Raw genomic sequence first — 24,126 nt, 5'->3', positions numbered from 1 at the left:
GTGGAAATGGGCAGCACCACACCAAACCCCTGTATGAGAAAGAGTAACCAGAGAAACTGCACTATGCTGTTTCCTCATCCTCACTGCTTGACTCCCTTTCTCAAGACCTTTACCACAAACCTGAATAGAAACTATAGAAAACCAGGTTGTGTAGGATCTCAAGCAACTTAATATATGCCTGTGGTGGAGGGCAGGATCACCTCTATCCATCCCACTCCTGACAGCTTGGTCTTAAATTAGCCTCTGCTGCTAGACAGTCACAGCCTCCCTGAGGTGCCCTGTTCCTCCTTTCACTGAGCAGGAGGTGCTTTTTTAGGAGGATCCACCTCTTCCTTTTGGTGGCCAGCACTGCAAACAGGTGTATTTTGGTGCAACCAACAGTAACCTGCAGGACTCTGGTCTCCAATGAAAGCCACAGAGGCAGGGTACAGCCTTGGATGGAGACACCAGTGCAAAAGGATGCCCTGGGAGGAAAGCACAGCCTGCAAGAGAAAGCCCAGGACTGGCCTTGATGGACTGGAGATGAGGGAAAAATGTGAAATATACTTAACAATCAAGGTGGGTGGAAGGCCACTGAACCTCCAGGAGCTCCCAGCAGAGCACAGCTGTTGTGGGATATGTGGATCCCTTCAGACATGAATCCTGGTCACAAAGCAGGGGGTAGAAATAACCCAAAGCTTGGTTGTTTCAGCATTTTTATTAGACAAGTGCTCCACTCAACAGTTGTACACATGGCCCTGATGCTCCCCTGATCAGTGCACAAACCTTGGGACATTATGCTCTCATGCCACTATGACCCAGGCTGCACAAACCATCTCCTTTTACAGAAGTGGTGCCCAGGAGAAACCCAGGCTCAGAGCAGTGTCCCTGTACTGCCAGCACACCAGCCAAGCTGGGAGGTAACTTCAAGTGCTGTTTGATTAGGCAACTCCTCTCTGCTTCCCAGTCAGCTCCCTGTGCTGCTCAGGTCCTGTGAAAGACAGGGGATGCTTGCTGCTGTGTCCACATGAGTCTGAGCCTTCTGACAGGGATGCCCACCCTCAAGGAGATGAGCTTTTCTGCAGTTCAGGCTGTCTTCTGATGGACTTTCAGAAACCTATGAGGGCAGCAGGAGTGTGGGCTTTGAGGAAACAAATCAGCATTCCAGGGCTGGTTTCTGCTCCTTGCCTACCCAGGAGGTTCTCGTGGAGCTCCCTGTGCCACTGGGGCTAAGCTGCCCTGCATTCAGGCACGTGTGAGTGTAACCCTGCCAGCTTTGGTGGCCCTGATTTGCCACTGCTGGCCCAGGAGAGTGGCTGTGCTGCCCTGCTATTTCTCCCCTACCCTTCTGGGACTTGAGGCCCTCAGCAGCTCAGCCCTTCAAAGATGAAAACCCACAGCCACATTGGGCAGGCTGAGGAGCTGCTCTCAAACAGCACAAAGCTGTGTGGCTGCATCTGTAAACTTCCCTGAGCTCAGTGTTTAGCTCATGCTCAGTGCTAAGAAAGTGGTTTACAGAGCCAGGCTCCAAATTTCTGTGAACTGGTGCAGCATCAGCTAAGGATGGAAAAGCACATCCACTCCCTGCAAGTACCTGATCTGCCTGACACATCAAAGCCAGTTAAGCTAGTGCAGATTTTCCAGCTGGGTAGATGAGTGGTTGCAAATCAAACTACAACAAGCAGTAGCAAGGCAAACAAGTGACTCAAATTATCCAGGTTTGGGAAAGCTTATAAAAGAAAACATGTAAATAACATCCATACAGCCAATAGCTTAAACACTGTCAGATCTCAGTGGCTTACATTTCTTTTCCCTTGTTCCTGCTGGTGGGCTCCTGGCACCACCTAATACACACATTTAAATAAAGACTGCAAAATAAACACTCAAAGCTAACAAGAAGAGACCACAAAAGCAAGCATGCTTAGCTCACTTTTGGACTGGAGTTTGCCATTGGATGACCAATGGAATAGCAAGGTTTAATGTAAGATGGCAGTGGATTACTTGTCTGTCACTGGAACAAATGCACAGAAGAGCTATACATAGCCTTTGCCTTTAGAGCAGATAGGTGCAAACTCAGGACAAGCCTTTGGCATGTCAGTCCCAGCTCTGCCAGTTGCAATATGATATTAAAAATATACCTAAGACTCCACAGTCCATCACATTCACTTCACGTGGCACAGCCCAGACACTGAACCATCTGCTCTCTGGGTGCTCAGAAAGAAAACACTTGAAAACAACTTCCAGGGCAATAGTCTCAGTTTTCCATCTGTTGTTCTCCAAAGGCAGCTAAATTCCTGCAACTATTTGTTAGCACAAAAAGAAGATAAATAGCCCAGGTTACATTCAATAGAAAACTTCTTCCCAGGAAATGGGATACAGGAAATAGCAAAACTCTGTAGCCAACAAAATACTCTACAGTTCTCCCTGCTCCCACCTGCAGCCCTGAGTTTTTAAGGGACACCAGCAAAATCTGCATTCTGTCTTTTAAACTAAACAATGTAATGAGATAACTAGAAATGTCAGAGAACTCAGCATGCCCCCAGGAGGATGGATTTACGTTCAGTTAGGCGAACAACAGTGAGTCTGGAAAAAGGAAAAAGCAGCCTTGAACTGCATTTCCAAGTGCAGAAGGACAAAGGGCAGCAAACTGCCAAGCAGGATTCAGATTCAGAGTTCAAATGCAGGGAACTTGGCCTTGGTAGGCACCAGCAGGTCAGCAAGAAAGTAAATTGTTCCAGCCATTCCTGAGGATGAAAAAAAACACACTGTGCTTCAGAGAAATTCCCTTTAGGCACCGTTTTTCTCAGTTATCCAGGGAGGGAATGAGTTATGAAGACAGGAGAAAAGGTCCTAAATACTTTTCAAGGTCTGAGCCCAGGTTTCCCAAGCAACTTTGGTACCTCAGTGTGGAAAAGCATTTTGAAGTTAATCAAATGTTGAAAAACACCTGGCAAAATGCTATGGGTCTTTTCTCCACTCCAGCTCCCTCCCTTCTGCTTTACCCATCCACAAGCTCAACACTGGGCAGCTTTGTCAAACTCTTGACAAAGTCCTTGAGACACTGCTGCCCAAGGTCCTGACTGATAGAACTTTTCCTGTCCCTTGGCCTGCAGCAGCCTGGGGAGATCAGGGCGAGCTGGGGGGCTGGCTCCTTCAGCAAATACCTGCTGATGGCACATTTGGGGGGAGCTGTTAGCAGGAGGCACAAAGTGCCATAGGAGCCACCAAGGCCCATAACAGCAGCTCCATTTGTTCCTCACCTTTAGAATCAAACTCATGAAGGATTTCAATCCTTAAAAATGTACAGAAAAGAGAGAAGCCAGGCTACAAATACCCAAAAGGAGCCATGAAAGAACTCTCCTTGAGATCTGTGTGTAAATCTGTGTGGGAGGCCTGAGAGGACAGACAAGATGCTCCACCCAAGACATTATCCTGTGCTACAGGGAGACTGCTTCTGGGCAAGGGTAGAAAAACCCAGTGGGCACAATTTTCTTTCCATCCTCTACACTGAGTTTTGCAAAGACTCCAGTGGAGCTTGTATTCTGTTTTCCTTGGTGCTAGAACAGCTTAGATCCAGGAGCAAAACACAAGGATATAGACTGAGATTACCTTCAAAGAGAGAGAATGGTGTGTCTGGAGTCCGGCACCCATGCTGCCCATAGCTTAAACACCACTCTGCAAACTGAGAAAAGAGGTACAAAAAGCGTCCAAATTTCATTAAAGGCAAGTCTTGAGAAGAAAATTCTATCCCTTGTCCCCACACTACCCCTTGCAGAGCAAGGCTTCTGAGGGAAATCCCTTCTGTACAGGCTGTAAGACAGTGACTGCACTGTTGAAGGATTACTCTGGTGCAGCTGGTCAGATCTAGCTGCATGTCTGCCCCACTAGAAATTGGGTTGCAAAGGCAAAGGCAGTGATGTAGAAGGCACACACACTCTTACCTTGCAGGCCCTGTAGAGGTATTTCATGTTCTGAGTGAGGTTGTACAGTGCCAGGAAGGCATAAGCATTGCCAGCTGTGCCATGGCACAGTCCGTAGCCTTTTTTCAGTAACCCATACTGCCAGATCACTTCTGCACACTGCAGGGCATCATTCAGGTACTGCTGCTCCCCAAAGACCTGTGGAGACAAGAAACTGTTGTGCTTGCTGAGGCAATGTCCTCCAAACAAAGAGCATCCCTGTGGGATGCAGAGGCTTGGGTGTCCTGCTGAAGTGACTCTGCTGTTTACTTTTTAAGGAGGGTATTTTTGATATCATGAGTGGGGATGTAAGACCATTACTTCACATACAACTAGTTGTGACCATCCATCACCTGCAACAGGGCAGCCCACACAACTGATGGGTATTTTCAGAAATGTTTTCTTAAAAGATTAATTTCTATATCAGAGGTTAGTGTGGGGTGATTTCACTGTAACAAGCCATCCTACTTCCAAGCAAAGAGGGTGTCCCAGCATCTGCTGCAGAGGAAGTTTCACATGTAGGGGTCTCTGAAGGGTCTTTGCAAGGTGTCTGGTACCTTGTATGCCTGGAGAAGCATGTAGATTACACCTGGTGCTCCATGGCACCAGTGCACGAGGAGGTCTCTGGTGTCACCGATGCAGGGAGGGTAATTGCCAGATGGGAACTTGAGCTGGCAGACATAGTCCACACTGGGCTTCACTGTGTTGTGCAGCTTTACTTGGCTCACTCCAAAGCCAGGCTGAGACAGAAAACATTTAAATCAGGGAGAATTACCATTCTGTCTGTCCCTAAGAGACCCAAGGTCTGCCCAAAAGGTGGAAACAAAGTCAACTATGGCTACATTCCCTCTTGCTCCTTGTAAATTAAGTAATTTCTTTGGTTTGGCCTTTCATACTTCACAATTACCTACTCAGTCACTGGTTGTTCTGCCTTTTGGCAAGAACTTATTTCCAGTCCTACCCTGCATCCCAGAAACAAAGACTGTTCCTAGCATGTCACCTGGTCCTCTAAGCAAGAGAGCTTGCTGCTGCTTTTCCTAAAGATGAGCAGAAATAGCTTCAGGTACCCAGAGCTAAAGTAAAGCAATAACAGTCTAAAATCAGTATTAAGGATGACTCCTTGCACCTAGAGCATCTCAGCCCTTAGCTGCTGGGCCAGCCCAGCTGGCAGGCTGCAATTCTGAATCTTCACAGATGCTGCTGGGTGATTTCAAGAGGCTGACTTCACTGCTGACCTCAGATGAATGCAAGGGAGTGGCTTCAGTGTCCCAAAGACACTGCCCCACATGAAATCTGTGCAGCTTTAATTTCCCATGGCAGACTGCAATGAACACTCTCATCTAAGGATCACACTGTTCTCAGGCTGGGAACTGGAAAATGAAAAATCAATACTTGTGCTGTAAAACCATTAGAGATAAAAGATGTTTTCCTCTCCATATTTCACATTCTTGCTTCTTCCAAGGCTTTTTGTGCATCATACTTGGCTGATCCAGGCTCCTTTTACTTCATATAGCAGAGAAGCATAAAGCCCATGCAGTATTTTTTGGGAGACTAAAATTTAAACAGCCACTTGGGAACAAGCTCAGGGACTTGGTACAAATTTAGGCTCACAGCACATTGCTGTCTCCCCTGCTCTTAGCTTGCTATTCTGTGCTTCTGGGCAATAACCACCTTGCATCCCCCTCCTGCCAAATCTTCTAAATCTAATCTTCTTAAAAACCACCAACCACCTCTTCCTCTCTGAGCAACAGAAAAGTTATATTCACAGGACTTCTACTGATCCTGTATATGGACTTTAACTTTGACTGAAGGAAAGCTCAAATCCTTGAAAGCTGGTGGCTTCCTTTTCCACCTGCTCTCAGAGTTATGTCTAATAAAATATTACAGACTATTTCTACACCAAAATAATTTGTGTTGCTCATGGGTGCTCTTAATGCTTTAAGATTAAATGTTATTTTTTGCTGTTATTTTTCTGAGTGCTTGTGCACTGTAAATATGCACAAAGGGACCCACATAGGGGAATTATCACCCTCATTTTTTTCAGAGCCAGTACAGGGAATATTGACAGAGCTCAGTGAGTTGTGCAAAATAGTGAGAAAGCATCAAAGCAAAGGGGTACTGCATCTCCCAGCTTCTTATCTTGCTCTGCCTGCTTCAGGCACTGCAGAACTCAGTTCCTTTATCAAAGTCCCACCTCTTTCAAACTTAGAAGCAGGTTCTGCTTTGGATACAAAGGCATTTCCCACTTTCCTACTATGAGCACAATTTTTTTCACCATGCTTTACTCTCAGAGATTCTCACTCTAACGATCTGACACTGCTCCAAGTAACCACCTCAGAAAATGCAGGGAGCCAACAGATACCAACAAATGTGAATAATTTAGAAGCAATTAACATAAGGGAGAAACTCAGACCCAGCTGAGCTACAGGCCTCCATTATGTGACACTGCTGGTTAATGCAGGTCATGTTTCTCCACAGATCTCCAAGGTCAGAGATTCAATCTTAGATTTGAAGAAAACCTTTACAATTGGAAATGCATGATAATCACATGGCTAGGTCCATCAGACAAGGTATCTTTCCCAGTTTGACATTACCAAGAGCCAATTCAAATGCTGTTCCTTGTTCAAAGAAATGTGAAACAGTGCTAAGGGCCCATCCCCTCAAGTTTCTTACCTGCATGAGATAGTAGTAGATCCCAGCCAAACCATGGGCTGCTCCTACATAGTACTCCTGGTACCACTCAAACATCAGTGGGCTCTTTGCTGTGAAGTTCCTCTTTTTGGCTAAGTTCTCTCCTGAGGCTACAACTGCTTCACAAACCTGTGAAGGGATGAGAACAAATGTGGGTGAGGGAAATGTTGCTGCCCTGGACACAGCACAGAGAGTATTCTGACACAGAACAAGATTTGTTTTTCTGCCCAAGCAGAGGGTGGAATGAAATGTATGCCAGTCCTGTACTGCCTATGGATTTACATGGACAGCACTGCTTTGTCCCTTTGAAAGAAAAGCAGGTATACCATGATGTGGTTTCTCCCTTACTGCCAGAGTTCTTTACATCTAGCATTGATTTTTACCTGCCCCAAGATGAGCTGCATGGGAAGAGACAGACAAGAAATCAGCAAAAGGCACAGTACCTGCTGAATGTGACTCTGAGGGATCTTTTCCTCTCCGAAGTGCTTGTTGACAAATATCAGTGCAGAGAGATAGCCCATGCGCCCGTAGAGGAGCTCATCTGGCACTCGGGGGTCAGCCTTGTGCAGGTGCAGCAAACTGCAATGGAACATCCCCATGGGGGAGATGAGAGGGAAATGCACTCAAACATTACACTCAAAGCCATAGACAAGCACTAAGGCTGGAGCTCAAAACTCAAACCCATGGTTTGTTCCTTCATGCTGCTGTATCGGAAATCAAAGCGACCCTCGTGGCAGGGAGAAAGACAAGGAGGACTCCATCTTGTCAGAAGGCTAATTAATTACTTTATTATACTATCTTATTCTGCACTATGTTACACTCTTATTACATTACATCTAAACTGAATCTGCACAAGCACCCAACTCAACTCAACTGCCCAGAATCTGGTGACTGCCTGCGGACTGACAGTCTGGACACACACTTGTCCCTGACAGGCCAAGGAAACAAATCACCATCACTCTGGGTAAACAATCTCCATATTGCATTCTGCTTTGGCACAACACAGGCACTGCAAATGAGATAAGAATTGTTTTGATCATTCTTTTCTCTGCTTCTCTCACTGCTCCTCTCAGCTTCAGAGAATGAATCCCACACTGCTGTGCCCTAGGAGCTGTCAGGCCAGGCTCTGACTCTCAGCCTTCCACTGCACGAGGTGTGGAATCACCTCTCCCCTTCTGCCTTTTGTTTGGCTGATTGCTTCAGTCTGCTCTGCTCTTCACAATGCACTCATACTATGTGCTTGGGTTTTAGAACAGCAGCTTGGAAAGCTACAGGAGGGGGAAACCTGGGCTGAAAGAAATGGTCAGCATAAAGCTGCTGAGTGCTCAGGAAAGACTGCCCACCATTATCTCCTTGTGATGTTACTGGCAAGGGGGACACTCTGCCAAAAATCACCACTTTCAAATTATAGGGCTATCCTTTTAATTTGGCTGCCTAAGGAATATTTGAAAGTCAAACTAGTGCTAATGGTATGTGGAAAAATCTCACCCCGAATGCTCTCAAGTCCTGATAGAGAAGCCCCTTCCTCTCCATGCTACAAATAGCCTGGGCTATGCTGTCAGGTGAGAAAGAGGTGTCTCCATGAGCTAAAAATTTAAGAGGTGGAGCTACACATGTTGTTTAACATCAAGCTGCTGTGGCACATAGAAGAAATATCCTCTAGGGAGAACTGAGCAGCAGTGAGGACAGCTTAGCAAAGTGGGAGTGCTGAGGCTGGCTGAGGACAGCTTGCCTGGCACCAGGCTTCAGCCCACAAGTGCAGAGTGAGGTCTGCTGCAGTCAACTATTTTCTTTGCCACTTTTGTATTATGATATTGCAAAGCTGGTGATATTCCTGTGGTGCTAACAGAGATTGACAGCACTTCACACTGGTGCTTTGTAGCCCAATTCACCCTTGATGCAATATTTCCTTTGTTTTGCCTCTCATCACACTTCCAGAAAGACTGGATGTCCTTTCCTGTCAGGGCAGCAGGTAGCAGTGTGTTTGGATTTGGCTTTATCTTTCTGTTCACCTGTAAGGCAGCAATCTGAAAAGTGCCATCACTTTTAAAATATCAGCATAAGTGGTTTTAAGGCTATTCCCTGACTGTTTCCAGCTGTGAAACCAGCCAGGAAAAGCTTTGTGTGTGCTGATGTTCCCTGCCACAGCAGTGTGAAGAACAGAAAAGGTGCCTTGACAGCCTTGGCTCCCTGGGCTCCAGGGACTTTGCAACACTGAGTTGCAAAGAAGGAACCAAATGCCTCAAGTAGAGAGGATGCTGGGCTGTTACTCCTCATGGCAGGAGACTTTTATCCCCTTGGCACTGGACTCAAAGTGAGCAGGGATTTTGAAGGAGAAAGGAGGGAGCAGTGTCTAAAGGTGGATGGGCTCTTGTACCACTTGACATGTGGACTGCTCCATGGAGGAAGTTTCTTTAAACCCAAGAGACAGACTTTACACTCAAGGCATGGGTTCTTCTCTCAGCTGCAGGAGCTGAAAGGAAAGGCCTTGTGGCACCTGTTGCAGAGTCTAAGCAAGGCAGATGAAGAGGGTTTCCAAGCAGCTATCTGGACAAACAGACTCTGCCTAGCAGCAGGCTGGCCAGAAGGGAAGCTGGCTGGTGATGATGTTAAGCTCTGAGATGTCAGGAAATGTCAGGTGACAAAGAAGGAATGGATGGATGTGTAATTTTAATACCAATGTTAGGGATTTTCTCAGTTCTGAATGTGATATCTTCTTTTTATGGGGAAATCTTGAGCAACTGGACCACTTGTTCTTTGTGCATTACTGCTTTACCTCTAACTGCTTTTCCAGCAGGATCATCAGGAGAGGAAGCCTGCCAGGAGTTTCTGCTGTTTTTGAAACATGGTCATGCATTCAGAAAGAGATGCCTGGGATGCTGCTGGACTGATTGCATGCAGAATGCATTTCTCAGGTGTGTGGGGTAAGTTGTGGTCTCTGAAAGAAAGAGCCACTCCTATTCACCTCATCAGCCTATCACCTCAACTGTCAACAATCAGCAGTTTCTGCACAGAGGGAAATCAAGGCAGCTGTAGAGCAAAATGGGATTTTTGTACACCATTGGTTATGAAAGCAAAGCTTTGACCTTCTGAATTGGTGGGAAGTGCAAGGAAAAAGAGGGCTCCTAGAACATGGCTCAGATTTTCACAGGCTCTTGGAAAAGAAAATAGGCTGCCCTGAAACATTAGTGTCTCTAGAGCATAAAAGCATATTTTTTGGTCATGAACTCATTTAGGAAAAAGCAAGCTTCTCTCTGTTCCACTGTAGATAAAACCTGGCTGATGGAATCTCTCCACTGGCTCTGTAAAGATGAGGTGCTTTAAAAGATAGAGGACAAAATGCAGAGAGGCTCTTCTTCTCCAAGAGCTCTGATGAAAGTGCTCTTTCTGTGCACTTGCACTGCACAGCTTAGCAATTGCTCTGTAACTAAACAGCATACTCAAAAACCATTTAAGAGTTTTGATTTAGGGAGCTACTTCTCAAAGAAATACTCTATTTTAAAGGAGCATGGTCAGGCTAACTGCTCTGGGAATTGGTGGCAGAGTAAGGACAGTAGAACTGTACATTTGAGAAAGCCACATTTTTCTGTTTTCCTCTTGCAGGTGTATGAAGAAACCAATTTCCAGTGTTCTGACTTTATTATACCATTAGATGGCAGTGCAAAATCAATCACGAGATTCCATTCTGCCACCAAACCACGGGCAGAACAAGAGGGATATGGGGAGGGGAGACCTCAGCAAGAAAACATGAATTAGGGACTGTTTTTACAACCTGGGACTTATGCACTGACCACAACTGACCAGTACTGTTTGATAGATTAATTCCCTTTTTGTTAACAAATATGTTCATCTCAGTGAGACTTACCACTCTGTCAAAGTAAAATCTAACCCACAGATTATTACCAGAACAAAGAAAGAGTTCTGTCCTCAGACAGAGGACATTGTATCTACATATGTGATTGTATCTGCATAAACCAGAAGCTATTCTTAGTTAAGGGAGTGGAACTTGGTGTCCAAACCATACAGACACCTCTGATTCCCACCTGTGGCTTTTTTTAATTGCTATTATGCATCACTTTCTCATGGCTGTTTAAGGGCAGTCAGTGCTCTGAAACATCAGGGGTTTTGTCTTTCTTTGTGCTGATCAGGTAGAAGTGGAAACTCTCTACAGGGCTGTTTCTCACCTTCTTAAACCCCATCTCCCTTAACTGAGAAATGCTTGCAAATACATCTCCTTAACTATTTTCCTTCCTCTGCCACATGCTGATCTATGACAGCTTGTTTGTCCTTTTCTTGTCTTAAGTACCCAACAAAAATGCATCTGAAAACAGTCGAGGAAAGGCAGGAAATAGAAATAAATGAATCATAACCAGCTGCATTCTGCAGTTGAAAGGGATGCTGTCAATCTTAGGTTTAAGTCAAAGACAACTAATAAACAGCAAGTGGAAGCAAGTACCAAAATTAAATCTAATAATCTTACCACATTTTTCCTTTTCATCAAAATGACTGCAAAGCTAAATTAAAATGTTCTCAAAAACCACCAAACCCCACCTTCTGGGTTTTTTTTTGTTTTTAATTTTGGCACTTTTTTCTTCCTGTGTTTATCAGAATTATTTTTAAGATGGCAGTAGCAGCTGAACAATAGAGGCTTGCAGGCTGCCATGCAAACATCTTTGTCCTTAAACCACCTCTTTCACCAGGGCAGGAAAAGTTTGTGCTGCCTTGCTAACTTACTGGACTATTTCTCACACAAGACTGCAACAAAATGTCATCACATTTGTCAGAGAGTGCCTCATCCAAGCCCAGAGCAGCTCTGTGAGCAAGAGGAAGGTCAGGACAGAGACATAAGCAAGGCTTTTACCGGATGATGCAGTCTTCTGCCTGCTTCTGGTTCTGCAGCTTGTGGTACACAACAGCAGCCACTGCCAGGGGCCCAGCATCACCACACAGGAACGTGATGGATCTCCTGGTCAGGCACCTCAGGCTCTTCTTCACGTACTCATGGGCCACCTGAAGGTAGGCTGGGTCTCCATACACATCAAACAGGTGCAAATACAGCAAAGCAATGCCTGCAGAAGGAATAGAAAGGTTGCATCCACTAGAAATGTTTGTTCTGTTACTTCAGTGAAGCTAAAAGTCTGGCCTGGCTCTCATCTAGGGTATAAGCCTGACAGACAGGCTTCTCAGGGACTCAGCTTCCTTTCCTTGTAACTTGCTGCTGCTTGTGAGTGGATGGCAGGTCAAGACAACAGCAGGGTCTGACCCAGGAAGGCCTGGAGAACAGAATTGCATAAAGTTTTATATACAATTACATACAATTTTCATATACAATTACATATATATGTAATATTGTATATTTTCATATACAATATACCTACAATTTCATATACAATTCTTTTATATCTAACTACATAGAATTTTCACAGCAAGGAGCAAAAGATGAGACTTAGACAAACCCACCTAAATCCATACACTGTACCTGTGACTTTTGCTCAACAGTGAAAGGGGAAAAAAAAATCATCTTTGGGAAGATAGTAGTTGTGAGAGAGCAGAACTGAGTTGTCACCTCTCCATCTCTTCCCCATGCTTAGGGGGTAAAGGGTTGGGTCACTTAGCTTGGACTGGGTTTTAAAAAAGTGACACACCATCAGCACTGAGAAACAGCATCCTTAGGACATCCAGACATCTACTTGACTCTTTTTTAAAATTTCCTTCTATTATTCTTTTTAAATTCCTTTCCACTGGGAAGCACCAGCAAGGTTGTTGCAGTTCCCTGGACATCATCTCCTTCTGTTGAGCACGTCCCAAGCCCTAAAGCAAGGACTGGTGCATCCTAGAAAAAAGGGACTGCCCAATTCTCCTCTGCAGCAATCACTCATGAGATCAGCCCTTGTCTGAAACACAAACAGCTGCCTGGAATACTGGAAAAGGCTGCATGGTCCTCACTAGAGGTTTCTAATGGACTGGCCAGCTACAGAAATGGTTCTGCTACTGAGCAGTGTCATCAATTGCTGCCCTTTGCCTCTGTGTGCCTTGTCTTCAGCCAGCTCTTGAAGCTTTCATTTGGTGAATGAGGAGCTCTCAGTAAGTCTGTGCCTGACAGGTCTGTCACACTTGAACCCTACTTCTGATCTGGGAGCCATCCTCAAACCTGCACTTAAGAAAGCTACTGGCCTACATCACTTTGAGAGGAGCTTATTTCTCCCCTTAACAATAACCATTTCTAAGAAGACTCAGGTCCTGCATTAAGCCTAAATTAATAGAGCCAATCTCTGCAGATTTTGATGTGTTAAGGTCAAGGGGGCAAGCGTGCTGCAGAATTACAGTCCAAGGTACTGAGGACAATTTCAAACTTGGATAATTTTCTCATTTTGCATGGGTACTCTCCAAAGCTTCATGTTACAGACAATTCAATTCCACATGTACATTATGTATAAAATTTCCATTTCCTGCTGAAGCTAATAACCTTGTTCTCTCTCTAAGCAATTCAGTGCCAGCAATTCTAGAGAGAGCTCAGCTGTACAGTGGCATCACTCAAGTCTGTAAGGATGTGGATATGAAGCCCTTCTTTAAAGGGGAACCCTTCTTTTCCAGCTACAAAATGTCAAGTGACTCTCCTTGATTTATTTAGTACCCAGCACATCTTCTAGACTCTTATTAGCCTGATAGCTGTCTGAGCACAACTTGCACTCTTGATTTATCTGCTTTAATATAGAACTTTTAGCTTTGTAAGTAGTTTCTATTCCCACTGCCATTATACCACCCTAATTATGCACATAAGTATCCTGCCAAGACCACTGCAAGGATTGAATTCTTAGAAAGTAAATCTCAGCATTGTTTTCCTCTGATTTCTTTGCCTCTCCTCTTTTATAACATTTCTCAGCCCTTATCCTCTCAGGCCCAAGCATCTTTGGAAAGACTCCAAAAAACCAATGACCTGTACAAAAGGATGAAGCTGCTTTCCCAAAACATTCACTTTTCCTTTTTATTTAAAACTGAAAGGTCTTATAAACTGCATCTAAAGCTAGTTTTCTCAATTTATTCCTGCTGTCATTTGATACTGGCAATACTCCAGGTACCCATGAAAGCTGTTTGCTCACCCTGCTCTGTTACAGTTGGGCAGAGAACAGGAGAAAAAAATTAACAAAGGGCTCACGGGATGACATAAGGATTGGGAGAAAAAAACACTCTAAGGGAAAAACAGGTTCAAATTTAAAGGTATAAAGTAAATTTATTATTAACAGAGTTAGAGGAGGATAATGAGAAGTAAAATAAGCCTTTAAAATACTTTTTCCTCCCCCAGGCCCTCCCTCCTTCCCAAGGACAGCAGAGGGAGACAGGGTATGAGGGTTTCGGTCAGTTCATCACTCGAGATCTTCTGTTTGCTCAGGGAAAGGAGTCTTTCCTCTGCCATGGGGTCTCTCCCATGGGCAAAGTCACTCCAAAACTGTTGTGGCAGGGGTCACTTGTCCACGGGGTATAGTCTTTTAAGGACAGGCTGCTTTAGTCTGGAAGCAAGGGCTGTCTCTCTATTCTGGAAGCAGGAGCCCTCTTGCTCTATTTGGGTCTCCCACTGGATCACAGCTTGCTCTGGCATCCACCCTCTCCAGCATGAGTGCTTCTCTCACGGGCTGTGAGTGGATCTATTCATCCCCTGTGGACTTCATGCATTACAGGGGCACAGCAGCTTCCCCATGGTCCTCACCACGGCCTGGAGAGGAATCTCAGCTCTGGTGCTTGGAGCACCTTCTCCCTCTTTCTTTCCACTGCCCTTGGTGCTGCCATGTTTTCACTCACATGTCCTCACTTCCTCCTCCTTTCTGACTAGAAGACAAACTGCTACTTGTAGTACCACTGTCAACAACTCCCACCAATTCAAAGACTCCTGCAGGATCCTGTAGCACTGAGAAGTTGATCTCATCTAGGTTCCATGCCAGGGAATCGCCCATCCTGTTTCTGTGCTGGCCAGGCAGTCCCGACACCATCGTGTGGGCAGTGGCAGCCGCTGGGGCTGTTTAACGCCTCTCCTCATGTGGAGAGGTGTTAAAAATAAACTCAAGGTGTGCAGGTCCCACAGGTACATAAGGTGTGATCTGCAGTCTCTCTGGCTCATGTCTCTGTACATGTGGGGTGCAGGGAAGGAGATGCTGCCAGCCCAGCCCTACCCTTTCAGCCACAGTGTATTGCCACAGGCTGTGCCAGCATGGCGGCAGCCACGGGGCCTCCCCACCCCTGGGGAACAAACTGCTCTCTTTTCATCTTCCTCTTAACTATGTCATCACAGAGGTGTTACCACCCTCTCTCATTGGGCCAGCAGCATGTCCATCTTCAGAGCCATCAGAGATTGGCTCTGTAGAACATGGTAGAAGCTTCCAGCAGCTTCTCACAGAAGGTACCCCTGTGGCCCTCCCCTGCTACCAAAAATCAGGCTATGCCAAATCAACACAATTCCTCAAGGAACTCCTTCCTCCCAAACTGATCAGAAGGGTGCAAGCAGTGCTGCTTTCAGCTTTCTGGACACTCTGTTGCCACCTGTGAGCCCCAGAGGGGACAAGGCAGCAGAGGAGGGCAAGCACAAGCATGAAGAGGCAATGTTGACAGGCGTATGTAGAGGGATACAAAACAAAGTCACCTGGGTGGGGATATCTGGTATTAACCTGTGTGCCAAGGTGCAGGCAGAGCATTTCAGAGGCAATGCAGGTCAGAGACAAGACTATCCAGGCAGTGAACTTGGTTCAGTTAAGGCAGTGTTGCTCTGCAGAAGCTCTTCCACAGCTCTGCCCCACTCCTTCTCCAATGCCCTCCTCACCACAACTGACTGGGTAGGTTTGTGACTGACTGGGTGTTTGTTTGGCATGCTTGAAGTGGTATACAAACACAGCATCACCAGACACATGGAGCTAGGTAGGCTGTGGATCTGCTCCGTTTCTGTGCGCCTTGGAGGTCTGGTGTTCAGTGTTCCACTTGGAAATGTGATCTAATTTTGTGACCTCTGACTGTTTCCAAGCAGAATGCCATACAGTGGCTGCCTGTGGCCTGCTACTGCCAAAGAGGTCTGGGCTTTGTTCTGTTGATTTTTTACTACTGGACCTTTTTCTCTGTAGTTTCTCAGACGTCCATTTTTTTTTTTGCTTCTAGCCCCTGCTGCAGATCTGAACGAGATGGGGAATGCATCAGGGAGTCCTTGATGGTACAGGGCTGCACTGAACATGTGCAGCTGAAGGACCAACAGGGCTCTGCTTACTGAAACAGCCACTCCAGCATGCAGAAAGCCAGTACACAGGAGCTGAGTGTCAATGCTTGCTCACTGCAGGGAATCAGAAGGCCAAAGTCAATCCTGTGTGCCTCACAAAGCCTGCTTAGTCAACACCTTCAGAAGGACAGTAAACAGCACCTCTCTCCTCTCACCCTCCTGCAGGGTAGGTACAGAGTTTTGCATTAGAGATTTCTTTAGAGTGAGGCAGTGGAGTTACAGACTATTGTGCCAGTTACAGCCAGTTTGTGCTGATGCCCTGACTTCAGCAACCATTGCTTTCAACAGAGCAGGCACTGCTGGAAATACCAGGTAAGGTCTTGCTTGTGAGCTGAAGCTCTGCAGTAGGCAGAAATGTGAGCTGAAGCTCTGCAGTAGGCAGAAAGAGAATCTCATCCATATGATCATTCTGTTGATCAAAGAGAAGCTGTGCCTCAACTTCTCTGCAAGTTTAGACTTGCTCTTTTGTTGGCCTGCAAGCAGTTTGCTTTGCAAGCAAGTTATGCCCTTAGACAGTTCTGAACATGCCTCCTTACCCAGCAGGAGCTGAGCTGAGCTTCTTCTACCAAGGAAAGGAGGTTGCCACAAGAGGATATTTTGTTCCAAACCCACCAACTTGAGTTTTAAAGATCTCAGAGATCTTGCATTGACCCAGGGCAGTAAATCAGCCAGCAGCCTCAAAACAGGAGGTCAAACACAGAGGAAGAAGCAGAGTCCTTTCTCTGCACAGTGATGAAGCCTGATGGTTTCTAGTGAGACAGCTGATGTAATTTTATTAAGTCAGGCATGGGGCAAAAGAGCAGGGATTGACCAGCTTTACTGCCCAGCTCAAAGGATAATTAGCATTTCTCCTGGTGCAGACACATGGGATGCTACCTTGCACTTCTAAATGCATGCCAAAGCCACACTGCATGCAACAGTGAGACATCTCTAGAAGTCCATGTTCAGAACTGGCTGGGGAGTCAGTTTGCAGCTTCTCTTCTGACTGCATGATTGATTATCCAGGATACCTAAGCATTTATCCTGCCTTAAAACCTGGGTAACAGAGCTTCTTCTGGTAAACTTTTTACCCCATCACAAAATCCTACAACAGGTTAGGTTAGCAGGGATCAGTGGTGATGTGCTCCAACCCTCTGAAAGGAAGGTCAACCTCAAATTTGCATGCTATTGCTCTGGGCCTTGTCCAGTCAAACACTGACTATCTCCAAGAACAGAAAATTCACAAAAACTACCTGCCAAGCATTTGGCAGGAGTGTGGTTTATGTGAGTGACCCAAGGCACTCTATTATCTCTCAGCAAATGCAGCCTCACTTTCTCTTGTTCTGTAGGGATTATCTGAGGATTTCCATTATTCTGAACATGACTAAAAGGGATGTAAGTTCTCTGGGTTCTGGGTTAAAATGAACATATTGCACTAAAGTGAATGAAAAGTGTTTTTCCAGAAGTTTTTCTGAACTGGTTCAGCTGTAATTTCATTCTTACATGGCTTTCCTTTCAAAAGACAACTGAGCCCTGCTCCTTGTCCCTACTTGCCAGTGGGCCAGCCAAAAACTGTGGATGGGGCAGGCCAGCTGAACTCACTGGGAAGCTTCAGAGGCAGTCTGTGACTAAGACATTGCCAGAGAAGGGGATGCTTGCATGGGAAACAAATTCCAAATGAACTACCACAGTGTGGAGGAAGGTGAATCTCTCCCTTATATACCTCATCACCCTGAAGGATGCAACAGTCCAGTAAGCACTGGACTCAGGAGCATCCTGGCTTCTGCAGTCACTTGGTGACAGGAGTGAACTCCTTCCACTCCCTTTCCATCAGTTATGCTCCCAGTCAAGACAGTCTTTGGAGCAAGAGCCAGGCCTTTTGCATTATCACAAACACCAAAAGGCATCCAGGTATCCCTCAGTGTCCTCAGGCTAATCTGTCTGGAAATGGATGAGGCTGCTGTGCTTCTACCAGGATTTGAAATATTTCTGATTCAGAATTAGCTTAGAGCAGTTCAGCTTCCCTCAGTCAACACCATGATACCAGTGAAACAGATTAGGGAAAAACCTTTTCCCCTAAGCTGATGAAAAGCCAAAGCAGAACACAACAGCTGAGGCTGGTCTGTACCTAGGCATGCACCAGGGGCTGCCTATGGGGCCCTGATCTCCATGGGGAACTGAATGAGAATGTAACAAGCTGATTCAAATATGTTTTGAGGGCATTCAGCCATACACTGGATAATCTTGATCCAAAGTGTGTTTTCAGTGCCTCTGAGCTGAAAACCTGAGTCCTTCCTTCCCTCAGCTCCAGCTTCACGTGCCAAGAAGCCGTGGCTTCCCTGGCACGAGTGCACACTGGGGGAACAGGGCTCTGTCAAGTGTGGTGGGAAAGAAAAGAGCCCCAAAGTAAAATTCCAGCATATGCTGTGTATTACTGAGTGCAGTGTAGTACACTCAAGCACGTTACATTTCACAGAGTTTGTGCCAAGAGAGCCATATTTCAAATCTCCCTTATTAGCGGCCACGAGAGTGAGGGTTGATTTCAGACTGCTGGGCAATGATTCACATGAGGAGATACTCAACAAGCCTTTCCTACACAAGCAATTACAGGAAAAAGCTGCTGTCTTGGCCCAATTAATTTTGTCTCTGGAAACCACCTCTGAATAAATTAATATAGCTAGAATTGGAAAAGAAGGTAGGGTGACAAAGTTATAGTGTAACATCTGCAAACTTCACCATGCTGGCTGTGACTTCCAGGAAATCTGCCCATGGATTTTTTCCTATTAGCCAAGGCAAGAAGGCTGTATGCCCATTGAGGAATGATCTCTGGGAAGAAAAAAGAAGAATCCCTCTTGAGAAATTCCCTTCCAAGTGAAAGCAAGCTGAAATCCTGAACCAGAGCTCTCAGCTACTGTTTCATAACTGCAGTCTCTTTCCAACACAAAGTACCTTAGGACCACCTTCAGAAAAGGAACACGGCCTCTGGGGAAAAGTGTTTTCCTTCTCCCCAAGAGTAATCCTAACATGAGTACTCCTAACATCAACTATCCTCCTGCTTTGCCTCCTGAATTTTCTGGCCAGAGGCAGACTCTGCAATCATCACTGAAGACCACTCTTACCATAGCAGTTCTTCTCATCAGAGGGGACCCCAGCGCAGGGTCACACAAACTGGAAAACTGAACATGTTTGCCAAGGTGAAATCAGCCAGCACTCAGCAGAAATGTATAAATTCACTGGCAGCAGCAGCAGAGTGCTGCCAAGACAGCAGCTGATGAAATCAATGTTCTCCCACGCTGGAATTTAATACTGGCATCCTAGCATTTCTTATGAACTGCTCTTCAGTGCTCTCAGTGCCTGTCTGCCTTACTAAAATTTTGAAACAGGCATTTCTAGCACTGCTGTCATCAAGCTGCAACGTTAGTTAGCACCAACACACTGAACACCACTCTCATAAGCAAACTGTTGGCATTAAGCTCCACAGCACCCACACACAAGCCAGCCACACCCAGATTGTACTGTAGAAAGTTGCCATTTATGATTGCAGTATACTGCAAAAAGAAAAGCAGCAGCACCAAAAAAATCTTGCAGCAAGCCTGAGATTGATTTCAACTACCCTAGGGTCTCTGAATAGGGTGTGGCACAGCACAGAAGGCAGGAAAGATGTGAAAGCACACAGCAGCAGCTGAAGTTGGGGCACACAGAAAGGTGTGTCCTCCCTGGCACCAGTGGGCAGAAACAGGGAGGCAAAGGCAGGGCACACTTCCAAGGAAGAAAACCAGGTTGAAAATGCAGAATAGGAGAAAGACAAGCTCTTGGAAGCTTTGCAAACAAGTTAGTATGAGGAAGGCTTCCACACCTTGTTATACTCACATTAGTATTTCTGCTCCTTCTGGCAGGAACTGGAGCAAAGCTAGCGCTCACTAAGTGGAGTGGCACTACCTGGGGAATAGGAATGGAGCAATCTTCCAATCAGACAAGGTCATCAGATAAATTACAGCCCAAACAGAAAAGACAGACATTATCTCAGGCCATTAAGCTCACTGCTGCCAGATGCAAGGGCTCCTTGCAGGTAAATGACTTAGCGTGTACACCTGCCTACTTCATGGAGCAGTGGATGAAGCACTGGTTCTGTTGTGATCATCGCCACCATGGCTAGATTTGGAGCATGTCCCTTTGAAGGCTCCCATGCCTACTCTCAAACAAGTGCTGGCTTTCTCCGTGGTGTAAGTCCAGTGCTATTAACCGAGACTAGACCCAGTCCTGCCCTGTGACACTGTGATCTTCCCTCTGCAGCATAAAACCTGCCTCAAAAATGGGGAGTCCAGAGAAAGACATCCCCTTGTTCTAATGGACTAAAACATGCAGAACAAGAGCCATTCTTGACGTGGATCTACCGTGACAATTCCAATGGCCAAACGCCAGGGTCTGCCAGGACCTGATCTAGAGGTGAGCTCCAGGCAGCTCCTGCTCCCTGGGTCCGACCCTACCTGTCCAGCCAGTGTACGCGGTGCAGTCATGCGGGTCGGCGGACTTGAGGCCCTTCTCCATCTGCTGCAGCAGCTCCCTGATTTTGTTATTCAACCGCTGCGTGAATTCGGGGGTCAGCTGTGGAGACAAAACCCACCAAACATGAAGGCAACGCGGGTGGGCATCGGTACACCGGGCAGCCCCGGGGAACCGCGTTTGGAACCAGACAGGTGTCAGCTCTACACGGCCTGGGGGCAGATCCCCGCGGCAGAGCCTCCTCGCCCCAGCCCCGCTCACCCGCCCGGCCGAGTCGAAGTAGCCGGTGGCCAAGGACTTGTCATAGTCCGCGTAGGGGTTCGGCAGTGCCCGCTGCGCCATCATCGTCCCGCTCGGCTCGGCTCGGCTCGGCCAGGCCCGCCCCGGCTCCGCCCCGGAAGGCGCCGCTGCCGCCGCTCGCTCCTTCCCGCGCCAGGGGCGGGCTCGGGGCCCGCGGCTGCTGCCGCCGGCGCTGAGGGGGCCGGGGGTGCAGTCCGGCCGATGCTATGGGGTCATAGCTTATTGCTCCAGGTTGTGTCTGCTTTAGAGAGCCCTGTGGAGCTGAGGTCCCTTGCAGCTGATCATGCAGGGTTTCATGCAGCTGATCATCTAGGGGCCGGGTGCAGCTGGCCCTGTGGGGTTAGAGTCCCTCTGCTGTTGGGTCTCTGTGCTTTAGGCAGCCCTTCGGAATGTAAGGTCGCTCGCAGCTGGTCTTGTGGGGCTTGGGACATTGTAGGGCTGAGGGTAATTGTCACTGTCTGGCTTTGGGAGCCCTGTGAGATTTTGGGCCCCTTACAGGTGGCCCTGTGGTGTGTAGTCCCATTCAGGGGTCCCTGTGGGGTTTGGTTCAGTTGGCTGTGTGGAGCTTGGAGGCCCTGTGGGATGAGGGGCCCCTCACACCAGCCTGGAGTGCATGGGCACCCCATGGGTTTGGGGATAAGCTGGTGCTGACAGAGGGTCAGCCCAAGGAAAATGAGCTGAGCAGGATTCCCTCACTTGGGGTGGGACCCAGCCTGGATGGGAGACAGGGGCTCTTCTTTGCTGTACCTTGCTGAGCTGCTGCATCTCACCTGTGCTGGCTGAGCTACATCTTCCTCATGAAGAGGTTAGGTCCCCATGAGTCCTTAGCACTCCTTAGACCTGAGGAGTGCTTTTCCTCCCAAGTGCACCATAACTGTGCTGCCATGCTGCTGGGGGTCTCCTTGATGTTGTCATGGGGCAGTGTGCCCCGTGCAGCCACCCATGAACAATGTCCTTTGTGCTGCCAGGTAGCATTCATTGGGCTCACATGTCTTTGTGTGCTGTGTTCCACAATCCAGGCCTTGCTGCTTGGTGTAACACTGTGCCCAGCTCCCTTTCTTCTGACCCCACGGACCTGGGATGTCCCTGCTTGAGGTGTGGTTTGCTGAAGTGTGTGACAGGTGCAGCTTTGGGGCTCCCCAGCACTTGTAGCACTGCAGGCTTGCATGTGTGTCTCTGTTAGGGAAGCACAAAGGGATGTGGCTGAGCTTGAAGCTTTTAGTGGCTTGTCAAGGTCTAAGTGCAGTTGACACTGCCCCTTGTAGGAGCTGAATCCATCTGGGTGGGTTTAGGGGAAACTGTTGCTCTAAGAGTTTACACGCTGGTGACTGCAAACATCCTGAGAATCTATTAGGCTGCTGCATTCATGTCTGTGACAGTTGTATTATGTAAGGATTCTGGTTTTCTGTCCATATGTCCATTCTTTATTACAATCAATAAAATTAGACCTTAAAGAAAAAAAGTAAATTATTTCACGATATGGCAAGAAACAAGCATAAAAGAGGGAATTGCAATTATGTTTGCTTTCAGTTCGTTTTTCACTCAGCTGTTGCTTGTTTAGTGAATTTCAATCACGTAAACATTGCCTTGCATTCAAGGCAGGGAGATGGACTGCAGTTTAGTATTCAGGGAGGCGGCTCTAGCATCAGCAAAAAATAATGTGGAGTCTTCTGCTTAAGGCCAAATCCACAGCCCTATATTATGGTCTTCCATCTGCAGGTCAAAGCAGTATTCACTGCCCTCCCTCCCTCAGGCACAGTTCAGTATTAACTTCCAGCATAAAGCACAGCATTTCAGCTTCTGAATCTTTCTTTGATTCCTCACATTATTTTTTTTTCCTGATCACTTAAAGACAAAGATGGTTCTCCCAAATTATCCTGCCAGGGAGTTATGTTTCAGTATATTATTTTCTAATTGGTCATGGTCACTTTGGCTTTGATGCTGCCCAGGATGAACTCAGAAATCCAGGCTGCAGCTGTCACTCAGAGCCCAAGGAAGAGACTCATGATTCATCCTTAGTAACCTGCCGTGCAGAATGGGGAATGAAAGAAAGGAGTGATCTTGAGAGGAAAGCTGCTTCTGTGTTCTTGTAATCCCAGTCCCTTTGGGCTGTTTGGTGGGCCTGGTTGTTTGCTTTGTCTGGAAAGGATCACGCTGCGTTCTCTGAAAAAACCAAAAAATTAAAAGCTGTTACTGCAGACCTGTTCAGAACACATCTAGAGAGGAATTGTGTGTGGATGCAGCTGTGAGAGCACAGGGAAAATGGTGAGAAAAAAATCTCTAGTAGCCTTCCTGGCAGTCCCATTACAGTTAGCCCCACAAAATCTGTCTCTGAAGTGACTTGCAATCAATGGTTGAATGGATGTCCCCACATCTTTCTACCTGTGACAAAACTAAAGGATATAATACTTTCTGCTCCACAACATTGTCTAAAAGACAAATCCTTACTAACTTTTAGCAACATAAGAATCCTGGCTGTTGGTGGTCCCAACTGTAGCATATCTGTGGATTATGTGAATGAAATGGATGTTTCACAGTCCTCATTGAAGAAAACCTCAGCGTGCCTGGGTGTCTGCTCCCTCCTCATTCCAGCGAGGATATGAAACCAAAATCTCTGACAGATGTTACAGCTGCTTGCATACTACATGGCATCCTGCCTGAGGGCATACAGAAACATCTCCTTCCTGAGAGGAGCTGTCTCCTGCTGGAGACTGTCCTTCACTGCCTCTAGGCATCCATCAGTTCTGTAATCTCACCTGCAGCGAATCTCCATGCAGCAGGTGCCCAGTGTGGGCAGAGTGGATGCAGACTTACAAGTGGCCTTTCCAAAATGGTGCTTTGCCATCTGCCCTGCCTCCACAGCCTCCTCTCAGGGTCAGAGCAGCCTCACGCAGCAGGCTCCATGCTGTGAGCCAGATGGGCTTGGCATGGAAACCCCACAATAGCAAACGTGAGGGTTGCTTGTTCTCCTTTGCAGTTGCATGCTGTATGTCAGGGAGGGCAGTCAGCAAGGGTACAGTGTCCTTTGTAGCCTTGTCAGCTAGAAAAAGGAATTTGAGAGGCTGCATGGAATGCTCCACAAAGCATGGTTATCCTCAAGGAGTGTGAGAATGTCCTGGGAAAATGTACTGGCAAAGTACTTGGGCGGTGAGAGGGGTTTCATCTGCTGAAAAATTGCCCAAGGGATGTCTCAGCAGAATACTACCTCACAGAAGTACTGCAAGACAAGATTTTTGTGGACATTTAAGAGATGCAATCCAAGTTGTGGCATTTATCTCCCCATCTCTGCTTTGGTTTGTTTCTTTTTGGTGTTGGCTTCTTTGTGTTTCTCTTTCAGACAGCACAGAGTAAAAGTGAGAAGCTTCCCAGCTGTATTCATTAGCCTCTCTTACACATTATTTATTCAGCAGCAGCAGCATGGCTGAAGATACTGTATACCTAAGATTGATGTCCAAAGTGTCC

General features: G+C 46.7%; 1 protein-coding gene across 1 annotated transcript; it reads right to left on the bottom strand.

Annotated features, from left to right (window-relative positions):
* Window positions 1-678: 678 nt before the first annotated feature.
* Window positions 679-20,782, bottom strand: LANCL1 (LanC like glutathione S-transferase 1). The gene is made up of 9 exons (XM_054636163.2): window positions 20,626-20,782; window positions 20,349-20,466; window positions 11,491-11,698; window positions 7,073-7,208; window positions 6,612-6,758; window positions 4,496-4,678; window positions 3,921-4,097; window positions 3,589-3,661; window positions 679-2,723 (listed from the first exon to the last, which is right to left on the bottom strand). Exons 1-9 carry the CDS (start codon window positions 20,707-20,709, stop codon window positions 2,647-2,649), a joined length of 1,203 nt encoding a protein of 400 aa, XP_054492138.2. The 5' UTR covers window positions 20,710-20,782; the 3' UTR covers window positions 679-2,646.
* Window positions 20,783-24,126: the final 3,344 nt, after the last annotated feature.

The sequence above is a fragment of the Agelaius phoeniceus genome, chromosome 7 (genome assembly GCF_051311805.1).
Source record: "Agelaius phoeniceus isolate bAgePho1 chromosome 7, bAgePho1.hap1, whole genome shotgun sequence".
NCBI lineage: Eukaryota > Metazoa > Chordata > Aves > Passeriformes > Icteridae > Agelaius > Agelaius phoeniceus.
Note: the sequence above shows the minus strand (reverse complement) of the source record. Positions and strands in the feature narration are given on the sequence as shown.